Genomic DNA, 11,767 nt, shown 5'->3' with positions numbered 1-11,767 from the left:
AAACGTTTCTTTCCTAAATCTCTATTTTCAACAACTAAACAATTTTCAGCTCATATGATATCTATTTGTTGGCCTGTACAATTCTCATTTTATATGGAAATAATCGCTGTATTCACTATTGCTATCACAATCACACTAAATATTTTAGAGAACAATTCAGAGTTTCTCCTTTTTGAGCGATATGGAATGCGTGTACTGGAGCAAATAAGAACTGGACTGGATGAATGGAATGCATGGATTAACAAACAAACTTATTATGTCATATTAGTTTTCTGAATGGAAGGGGGTGCTCCGTTCCGCAACACTCGATGAGTGAAATCATCACTGTAGGCTATACAACTGCAGTCAGTGTACAAATGTTTCCAATAAACATGGAGGGACACCACATAAATAATCACATAAATGTGGCTGAAGACCACATAATAAATAATAATTGACACAATAATTAATAATGGTCACATAATTAATAATAATTGTCATAATTGACATAATAAATAGTTTTAGCTACAGCTATCTTTTTAATTTTTTTAATTTTTTATTTTTTTGTATTATTTGTATTTGATCCTGGCAAGTTTTCACATAATTGTATAATGCAATATAATACACTATAATATAATTGAATATGATATAATAATTTGGCAGATTTTCATTGTAATAAATGACCCTTACAGAGATCATGCTCTGCTGTTCGGTAGTGTTGTCACAAATGGAATTTTCCCATATATATATATATATATTTTTTTTAAATAGAAATATAATTTAGAATTAGAATATTATTTTAAACAAATAATATTTTGATTCTTAATATTATAAAGAGTGACTATAAGTCCGTGTCTCGTTTAGTTGCATTGCATTAAAGATTTTTTTCTTCTTCCCAAATAATTTCTGTATTCAAGTTCAATTGTCTTTGTGGTTTTTGCTAGATAAAGGTCGTGCTTAATTTGAAGACCATTATGTTGTGACATGATCGATATCAGGGCTCAGTTCAATTCGATAGCAAATGCTCATCAACTTCATTAGCTCTCCCTATGATGTCGCGTGACGCACCAATCAGCGCGCGCTCTCGCGGAGCGCGAGTCAGTCAGAAACATACAGGACCGCGAGCCCGAGCTAGGTGACTTAAGATATTGCGCGGATTTGTCATGATTTAAGAAAGATAAAGTGGTATTTCACCTATGATATTTATTCCAGTGACGTTGGGAAATACGCTTTCGTTGAAAATTCCGTGGTTATTTTTTTTTTCTTGCTCCCGATCTTTTTGTGATGGATCAAGGTCTTTTTCGTGCACAGTGAGCGTTCAATGCAACACTCGGACCATCATCGCGCTTTATGGACTTGAATGTTAATGATGTCTATGAGTTTCATGTCTGATACGCTTAATAGTTCAGATCCTTCGAAATCAGCATTTTTAGAGTTCGGCCACGGACTTCCAACCAACCAGCAGCATTTATCCGGATTCTCCCACTACCCAGTACATGGATTGCACTCAGCCGGACACCTCCAGCACGATGGTCCCTACTCCACCGCTTCCCATTACAGCCGGCCGCTGGGATACGCCTACCCCGGGCCGGTGAGCACTCCTGCTCCCGGGGCTTACGTGCCTTACCAGTCAAACAACCACAGCAGTTCTTTAGCTCACACGAGGGCTGAGGACACGAGTGAGTATCCTCTTAAAACCGTCCGCCACGAGTTTCTGAAAGATGTCTTGGCATTCGTCAAGTTCACAACAGCTTTTGCTAATGCACATATTTATAATAGGCTACATGTGTATTAGCAAAAGCTGTTGTGAACTTGATTATAAACGCCAAGACGCATGCATCTTTCTTTCTTGTATAAATGCAATGCATATGCTACTTAAACTTTATGCATGAATCATTATTAGATTAATATCTGATATGATGCCTTAATTTTTTTCTGCATTTATGCTATACCAGTAGCTAATTTAATGCACCGCAACAAATGATTTACAACAAAATGATTTACAACAAAAAAAAGAAAGAAAAAGAAAAGGCCACATATGGTCTAATTAATTTTAAAGACCAAGGGTAAATCAGTTACAAATGGTAAACACAAACGTCTGAGTGCCTATATTGCATACATGGTTCTGACCTTTTAATTTAACGACTTTAATTCAAAAACAGTTTTCTTTTCTTAAGCTTATTTATTGGGGGATTTGTGTTTTTAAGCTTGGTAAACATTTTTTTCCCCTTGGATAGCCTAGAACTTGGTTAAAAAAAAAAAACGAATAACACACACCATTTCGTATAGTTATCAGTAGCATTTTGTAAATTCTTAAAAATAATTTAGACTACTCTTACAAATTGCACTCATCATGTGTTCATTATCCAATATATCCATTGTTAAAATATTCATGAAAATATATAGGCCTAAATAATATTTTGAATGCTTATACTTTGTATGCCTCTTTTTTCATTAATAATATGATTGATGCAGTATTTCCTAGATGCCGGGATTGTTTGTTTTGCTCTAGGCTCGGTAGGCCTGTAAACGTAACTTTAAAACGAGTTTAATTATGGTTTGCCGATCTTAAAATGATGACCCATTTTTGTTCCCTCTAAAACACCTGATAAATCTCCTGAATGGCTATCGTAAATCAAAAGACAGTTACAGCCATTTACTGTGATATAGGCCTAATTTATGATTTTTCTCAAGGTTAAACGGGGTTAACCTGCTTGTTAACTTATGGCCATTTAGCCTACTGTATCTGAGCCTAATGCTGTCGTTTTATTTCGTCTGCATGCCTGAAGACCACGAAAAGCCAGCGGTCATTGAGAATGGTGAAATTCGCCTCAATGGCAAGGGGAAGAAGATTCGCAAACCGCGAACCATTTACTCCAGTGTTCAGCTGCAGGCGCTCCACCAGCGCTTCCAGCAAACCCAGTACCTCGCGCTGCCTGAACGCGCAGATTTAGCCGCCAAACTGGGACTCACACAAACACAGGTACATGTCTGGCATCCCCACTTCTGTTTAAGATAATTGAACAGCCTAGGTGTTTTTCTTGAATCGGGATTAGGCCTACAGTCCTGACTAGGCTACAGTTAATTGCCGATTTTCTGTTGAGGAGAGGATATGGGGAACTATGTGAGGGGTTACATTATGAGATGTGGATTAGTCTATAGCCAATATGATCTGTAGGCACACCTCATTAAGATGGCGCCAGTTTTATGGAATTTGTCATATGGGCGCCGCTCGTGTAAAACAATTCATTTCGGACAAAGAAATGTGAATTTTAGATGTTGGTTGGTAGAGTTGCTCCAAAAATGTTATTTGGACGCTTGTCTCACTGGAAATATAGGAATACCATTGCATTAGAAGCAAAATTCGAAAGAAAATTAAATTGAAACTCCTAGTCTGTAGAGGACACCATGACTTACAGCGTGTTTATCGGGCATTTTGGGAGACTCGACAACTGAATAGGGAAATAAATTAAGTATCAATATTTCTATGAAATATTAGATATTATTATGAAGATGTTGCCAATTATTACTCCAATTATACCAATCATTTTTTTCATGACATGTTTTCTCAGGAACACATTGATGTGCAAATAAAAAATATATAGACAGTGTATTGATACATTGTATTGACTATCCATTTATGGCCATTTTACTCATATTGCATTAAGTAAAACATCAATAACATAGTTGAGGATCATCTTTACAAAGTTTGGTTAAAAAAAATCTGAAACCTAAATATTGATTAGTGAATGCAAAATAAATCCCCTTATTTCATTCAATGTATTTTTATTTTTTTAATCAAATGAGTCTCCACTACATAGCATAATATTTGAATATATTTAATGAATGTACTGACATGAAAAAATACAAAAGTCATATAGTCCACTGGATATAGTCCATGGACTAGGCTTGTTTATGGGAACTAACTTCATACATCCACTGAAAACACCAGTTATTAAGTCATTTTGAAAGTGGTCTAGTGGAATTTCACTGCAAATCCCTGTAAACCCAATGATATTCTTTTTTTTTTTAAGTGAGGCTCAAGAACTCAAGTGTTTTTCAGGGCAACTTTAAATATGTGAGATGAGGCTTTAACCCAGTATCATACTGGGTGAACATTCAGATGAGCCCACAATGACGAGTCAGTCCATACTGGTTTGGTTTCTGAGCATGTGTTTACTTTGCGTCATGTATACGTAAGTAGGCTGATTAGTTTCTCTTTTGTTAAAGCTAAGTGAGGATTTCGTTTAATCCAACAGTTACTTTCATTTTTTTAGTTAGCGCGCTAGCTTTTGTGTTCTTAGTCTTTACAGTATGAGAGAATATTTTTCCCAGTGCTTAGCTGTTATCCCAAGCATATTTATTCTTGATTGCTTAAGTCTTATGCTTAATAATACATATCCAACTGTTCATGAACGAGTGATGGATTTAACATAATACATAATAAATGGGCCTGAAATTTGTGCTGATGAAATAGATTTTCACTATAGTGTATTTAAGCAAAAACCCATTATAGAGCGCCTATTTCTTTTTATTTACCTATGCAGTATCTTTTGTATATATATATTCCCTTTGGGATTGATTAATAAGTCGCCTATGTCTATACTTGTTATGTTGATGTCACACCCATTAATGAGTTCCTGTAGGGTGGTGTTATGGCCATATATTTATTTTTTTAAATCCCTCCTGCTGACACGCACGTATTAATGCATCAGTGTCTGTGTGTGTGGAGAAAAATGGAAACCTAACATAAGCCTGGGTGCAGCCATATTGCCCATGGCGTACACAGTGTAAGCCTTCCCATTATGCGTGCTCTGTTTTTCATTCACTGCTTTCCTTCTTCGTTTCTTTCCCTCTTCATCTGCGTTCCACACTTGCCACCCTGAGTGTGACAGGTTGCTCCTCGTTTTTGGCCATGGAGAATGAGTTCAGTCTGTCTCACAGCAACAAGGGCTTTCCTGTCTGATTACGCCTCGGTTTCCATCAAAGTGTTTCTGTCATCAGCCGAAGAACGCCTCTCACGTCCACCTCAGACAGTGCTTACGAATCAAACCTTCTTTTTGTGAATACTGATATGTATTGGTGGCAACTATCTGAAATCCGGAGCACAACTGCCAGTTTCCACTTGATCCATAAATGTGATTGAAAGCACATAAACAAGTGCTACACAAGCATATGCTTTTGGCTTTTCCAAGTCCCTCCTTGCACATATAACATGGGTCTGGAATCCATCACTTCACTATAAAATCTGTTTGGCAAACCGGTCTTTGGAAATAAAAAAGAAAATCCTTTTTGCATGTGTTTATTAAATCTGTTGACAGCCAAACTAATAACATTGTGTAAAAAGCCATTGCATAGATTTCGATTGTCTGAGGTTATGGAAACTGTGTTAGGTGGGCTCTCTGAGTCAGCTTTAAAGCGTGGCTGGTGTTTTTCGTGCGGGCGTTCGGCTGAATTATTCCCAAAGCACAATTTTGGGTCTCGCTCTGCGAGGTGTTTCTAAATTGAGTACACATTCTGGCAAGGGAACCGTAAACTCCTACATCATTAAGGACACGTCTCCAATATGTGTGCACTAATGTATTTGCAGTGAAATGAAGTTATTGTATAATCTGGTTGCGAATAATGCAATGGCCTTATAGGGTCAGAGGTTTTTTTTGTTTTGTTTTTTTGTTTTTTTCTTTCTCAGGGGTCCACATACACTGCCGTTCAAAAGTTTGGGATCTGTATTTAAATGTTTTTTTTTAAGTATCTTATGCTCACCAAGGCTGTATTAAAATTACAAAAGAAAACAGTAATATTGCGAGAAAAAAAATTCTATTTGAATATATTTTAGTAATTTAATTAAGTTAGTAAGTCATTTATTTCTGTGATCAAAGCTGAATTTTTAGCATCATTACTCCAGTCTTCAGTGTCAAATGATCCTTCAGAAATCATTATAAGATGATGATTTGCAGCTCAAGAAATGTTTATTATCATTATTAATGTTGAAAACTGTTGTGGACCATTTTTTTTTCATGATTCTTTGATGATTAGAAAGTTCAAAAGAACAACATTTATCTGAGAAAGGTTTTGCATAAAATAAATAAATACTTTTATTTTCCAAAAATTACAGTAAAGACATTTGTAATGTTACAAAAGATTATATTTCAAATAAATGAAATATAACTATAACTAAAAAAAAATTGTCCTCAACTGTTTTCAACATTGATAATAATAACTGTCTTACTGTATTACTGTCTTTTTGCAAGCATCAAATTAGCATATTAAAATGATTTCTGAAGGGTTGATCACTGGAATAAATTATATTTTAAAATATATTTAATTGGAAAACAGTTACTTTAAATTGTCATAATATCTAACAATAATACTGAAACAATACGAAACTTTTGAACAGCAGTATATAGATAGATAGATAGATAGATAGATAGATAGATAGATAGATAGATAGATAGATAGATAGATAGATAGATAGATAGATAGATAGATAGATAGATAGATAGATAGAGTAGAATTAACGCAACTTTCACACACATTTGACTAACAGATAAACTGTGTGCTCCTATTTCAGTGTTGTTTAGTTTACATTTTTAGCAAGTAGTTTTTAATATGCAAATGAAACCTTAACTAATTATATGTACATTTCCAGAACAGAAACATTTGATAAAGTCGGGTTCAAAATTTGTTTTCTTGTTTCATTTTGTTGACTTTTTGTTTTACTGTATAAAGCAAGAAAAAAACCCTTCAGAACCCTCCATGGTGTATGAAAGTGCTTAGTGGAGATTTCTGACTCAATTTAATGGAAACTGCCTTGAAATTATATGTAGAAAACAAATAGATAAAGTGTTATAAATCAAACACTTGAATGTGTATTCTGGATGTTTTATCCACTGTTCTGAATGATGAGTTATGGTTGCAAACTAGCCCAAAATCTTCAATCTGAGCAGTGCATGATGGTTTTGCCTGTAATGTTAAATATCGGTTAATCCTAAAAGAATTCCAATTGTTCTTTAATGGAAATCTCCCAACCAAGCTCTCTGGAAGTCATTTAATTTCAACTGTATTTAAATGCATTTTTACGCTGTGATTGTTGTTGTCAGACACATGCTTCACTGCCTTCATAAAAATGGCAGGGCGGAACAATTGCTGAGCACGCGTGTAATTAAACACAGCGATGTCACTGAGTGCATGTCTGCAAAGACTGTTCAAGTGTGTCAAGATCATATAATCAAATCTGTGATAGAATAGACCACTGATGCCTGTGTGGCCTCAAAATGTGGCCTCAGCTGTTGCATCACAACGCTTAATGTTCATTTTTGTTCTGTTTTCTGAAGGTAAAAATATGGTTTCAAAACAAGCGCTCCAAATATAAGAAGATAATGAAGCATGGGCCCAGTGGACCTGAAGGGGAGATGCTCCATACCACGTCCTCGTCCTCTCCCTGCTCTCCCGGCCTGTCTCAGCTCTGGGAGGTTTCCATGGCCAACAAAGTGCCATCCATGCACCCAAGCAGCTACATGAACAATTACGGGCACTGGTATCCCTCACACCATCAGGATCCTCTGGCCAGACCTCAGATGATGTGATTGACACCTCAGGTGTGGACACATGCTTAACCTGTGAAGGTGCTTTCCTTCGCGACTGCATCATTTGTTTTATTGCCTGGTGTGTTTGAAAGGACTGTGTTTTACTCTCTATGCAAGCAGATGCCCCTGAAACACATATTCAGTGGCTTTTCAACTGTTCCCTGTTCTTTTACAATGTGCTTGAAATAAAGGATTTATGAAAGGATGGATGTGCTGCTATGTGATGAATGATTTACAGACATTTTCAGAATATTGATGTTTAAATTGCGCCGTCACCTTGGCGGTAATAACGTTATTCGAAACGTTTGTTATCCTGGCACAACATCGTATGGTAGCCTATAACTTAATCGTTTTATAAAAAATATTTAAATAATTATTGGAAAAAATATATTTATATTATTGTTAATAAGAGTAATAATACGAATAAAGTCAAATACATGTATTAGGTTACGTTGTGTATTTTAAATATTAGCGCTTTGAATAAATTGCTCAAAATAAGCACATAATTATGATCGAAATGAACGAGAGATGCTTGAGATCGAATGAAACAACTGCATAATTTACATCACGACATCACTTGTAAATTCAGAGATTTGAGCTCATTTTCTATAGATTTAGCATTTTCTCGTTGTCCAGCTGTGGGCAGACTGGATGAGATTTATGAATTAGCATATTTATGATCAATGCAATGACTGTAAGATGAGCTGTTTTATTCGGCTCGGATCAGTTTTTTTATTTATTTATTTTTTTATGTCACCTGAAGCGCATGTTGTTCTGTTCGGTACGCTTATTATTTTACTTGAAATATGAATGTGTCTCGTAGGCCTGCTTTTTGGAAATTTCTGATATAATGGCTGTACGTTGAAAGTTGCATCCATAAGAGAAATATTCCAGGTAAATAGGTCCGATTTAAATTGATTTATTTTATTAATATTGCTACAGAGTTTTACTTTGAATAAAATGTATGCATTTTTGCATAAATAATTTGCGCGCCATGCGTGCTAAATGAGCTAACAACAGAAAGATGAATATAGCGATTAGGCCTACCAGTAACAAGTAGAAGTCCGTGCTTCCATTCAAGTAGTCTATATTCTTTAGTCAGAGTCATGGAAATAAAATGTGATCCATGTGATGATAAAGCCTACGCCATCTTTTGGCAACAGTTATCGAATTTTAAGTGCAAGATGTTTCGCGTTTCGCATCCAATCAGCAAACCTCTGCTTTTCCACATCTTAGGCCTACAGGTATGTTCCGCCTTTCTTTATAATGTAATGTAAAAATAATGCAATGTACTGATTGAATGGTGTCGTCGTGTCAGCATGATAAATCACTACAACATTCAATCACGTGCAGGATGGAAATTAGATGTAGGCTACTTATATGGACATTTCAGTACACTTAAACTAAACACAGTGAACAAAATGTTTGAGTTCAATTACAACAACCCACATTACGTTGATGTTCATTTAATGTGATTCGCAGTGATTTATTGCGTGCTCGTTTCATATCGATGTATTTTGACACAAAAAAACCGCAACGCGACTTTTTGTTAGGCTACTACAGGATAAAAATGCTAAGGTTGTAAGGCCTTCAAAAAACTACAGTCCATCAATATTACAAGCATTATACTACCAGAAGACACCTATATCAATGTATTATTATGGAACACGTTGTTGTTGTAAGTCTATACAGGTTGTCAGGCCCTCTACAAAGCTCAATTAAAAAGCAAATGAAGATAATTTGTTAGCGTAGGCCTATAGCGATTATTAAACCGGGTTGTGTTTTTCTCTGGTCCACTGTAATAAGATGCCCACCTAGAGGAATGCAGGTCCACTTGACCTGACTTTGACCCAGCTCACTCAACAGGGTCTTGTCTAAACGGCCTTGTTTAAACAGGCATATTACAAAGCATCTCTGTCATTTCAAGCTCTTTAGACAAAGTTCAGCTTGCTGTGGGGCTCTTTCAGCATGAAATAAATCTGTTTTTAACTACAATAATGTCAATTCAATTGCTGAGTGGATATTTTGTTATATGAAGTATTACAAATGAATGCCAGCCAGCCACATGCAAATAACATGCAAGTCTGAAATAAACAATAGCCTAAATAAACCTTGTCCTGCACGAAACCCTAAATATCAAGTACAATAATAGGCCTACACATTTATGAGCTTCTGCATCATCTGTGGGAGATTTCCATGCGACGTGTCCCACAGTCTGTTATTTCCTCAACCGTGCTCATCTCGGACAAACAAGACATCCTAGCGCAGTCACTTACCTCCTCCCTCTCGACAGGTAAACTTCTGTACGTGGAAACCATCTCTGCACTTAATGTTCCAAAAGTATGGAATGATTTTAACATGCCCCTCTTTATATACTCCCATCCCTCAGTTTGATTTGTGGAGTTTATGTTGCTCCGTTCAAATGACAGTCATGGGAAGAGAAGACAAGTGTTTTTGAATGAAGTAGCTAGCTCTCTCACAAGGGAAATTATGGGCAATTTTACATCTCGAGATTAGAATAATGGGTGCTCAAGTCGGACGAGCAGAGAAAAGGGGCTTTCAAACAGGGCAATTACGTGGGAAGCTGATTTGGGAGAGCACTAAAGGGTGATGGGAGTAAAAGGGGATGAGATGGACTGATTAAGAGTTGAAGTTTAAGAGATGTCCAGCACTCGGAGGTGCCTGATGAGTTTTGATGGTGTGGCGCATCGAAACACATCTAATTCCGAATGGATTCAGATGCCTGGAGGAGATTTGAAGGACAAGGATGAAAGCGGTTCCCGAAATCGTCCCCGGTTTCTGGGGTGAGAGCGAGTTCAGTGGTTCACAGCTGTCAAGAAAACCTCTCTCATTTGATGGTATTTACATTTGGAGCAGAATGATGCTGCTGAGTGACGCCTGCGGACTCGGGCTTTGAGCGGGTGTCAGGCAGCTGCCCTCTGTCTTTACATGGCAACATATGCGTGTCCCAACCGCAGCTGACCTCCTGTTCAACCACCCCAGAGGCCTCCGGTGCCATTTTTTGGATACGGTTTCTCGTCAAACACGTAAAGATTGGCCCTGCCTATCTTTATTTAGGTGTTGCGGTGCATTGAATCTTAGTATCATGTTCAAGTTCAACAGTTCAGGCACGGACGGAGCGCACAGGGCCGTCGAGGTGACCATGTCAGCCCACACACCCAGCTTTCGGGTTTCTCTGAGTGAGCGATGCGTCCCAAGACGGCGCCATCTAGATCATAGCCTGTAATTGAAGGGCCACACACCACGAACAAGCCCAACGGAAAACTGATATGTTACATACGGCCCGACTTCAACTGCAAATATTGTATCAAACAGATAGCAGCCGTTTCTTTATGGACCCTATGGCATAACTACCTCAGATGAAAGTGGTAAACACATTAGAGGGGATAAAATGTCTTAGGGTTTGAGCTGTGGCCATTGTACACAGATGACGGGATTATCATGTTTTAAAGGGAACTAAGTGGCCTGACAGGTTTTAGGTGTGAATATGACTCTTTCTTCTCTATTGGAGGTAGAAGAGTAACCCAATCGCATGCAACATTGAGGCGGGTATTATAAGATCTACATGACTAATTCCACAGCTATGAAATGCCCATAAATAACCAACCAACCATCTTAATTAAGTATCATGACATTCATCTATCTGTCATTGTTTTTTTTTGTTTTTTTTTTGCTTTTGTTTTTGCTGTCAGCGTCCACATCCACCTACACTCTTAGAAGAAATGGTTCTATTTAGAACCAGAAATGGTTCCATCCCCCGCTTTATATATGGAACTCCAAAAGGGTTCTATATAGAACCATTTTTTTTGGTAAAAGGTTCTATTGGCCAAGTATGGAACCCCAGGGTTCTATATAGAACCCAGAGGAACCCTTTTTTAAGAGTGTATAGAACCTTTTAGGGGTTCCAAATACGTAGAGCTGATAGGACATTTTAAGGTTATAGAACCTTTTCTTCTAAGAGTGTATGCTTTGAATTTCAGAGTAGTATTTCTGGAGGCAAGATTTGCAGCACAGATGGACTGTTTCTGTTTCTTTCTAAAGCTTATTCTAAAGCAACTGTTGCTGGAAATTTCAACGTGAAACATTTTGTACTGAGTTATTTTAGTAACTATTTGGCTTGTCTCAATATTTTGTCCTAAAGCAATACCATTTGCCTTGATGTCCCCTGAGTGGCCACAAAT

General features: G+C 37.1%; 1 protein-coding gene across 1 annotated transcript; it reads left to right on the top strand.

The window, feature by feature from the left end:
• Positions 1–1,051: 1,051 nt before the first annotated feature.
• On the top strand, positions 1,052–7,762 carry dlx4b (distal-less homeobox 4b). The gene is made up of 3 exons (XM_039665448.2): positions 1,052–1,658; positions 2,769–2,962; positions 7,314–7,762. The coding sequence occupies exons 1-3, from the start codon at positions 1,340–1,342 to the stop codon at positions 7,563–7,565; spliced, it is 765 nt and encodes a 254-aa protein (XP_039521382.2). The 5' UTR covers positions 1,052–1,339; the 3' UTR covers positions 7,566–7,762.
• Positions 7,763–11,767: the final 4,005 nt, after the last annotated feature.

Source organism: Pimephales promelas, chromosome 17, assembly GCF_988280905.1.
Source record: "Pimephales promelas chromosome 17, fPimPro1.hap1.1, whole genome shotgun sequence".
Lineage (NCBI taxonomy): Eukaryota > Metazoa > Chordata > Actinopteri > Cypriniformes > Leuciscidae > Pimephales > Pimephales promelas.
The sequence above is the reverse complement of the archived record's forward strand: the minus strand, read 5'-3'. Positions and strand labels throughout refer to the sequence as shown.

Bases quoted from the DNA above. Each gene is read 5' to 3' on its own strand.
- dlx4b (XM_039665448.2), top strand. From the start codon at position 1,340: ATGTTAATGATGTCTATGAGTTTCATGTCTGATACGCTTAATAGTTCA. The intron at 1,659-2,768 runs GTGAGTATCCTC...GCATGCCTGAAG, and splicing joins CACGAGGGCTGAGGACACGA to ACCACGAAAAGCCAGCGGTC. The intron at 2,963-7,313 runs GTACATGTCTGG...TGTTTTCTGAAG, and splicing joins TGGGACTCACACAAACACAG to GTAAAAATATGGTTTCAAAA.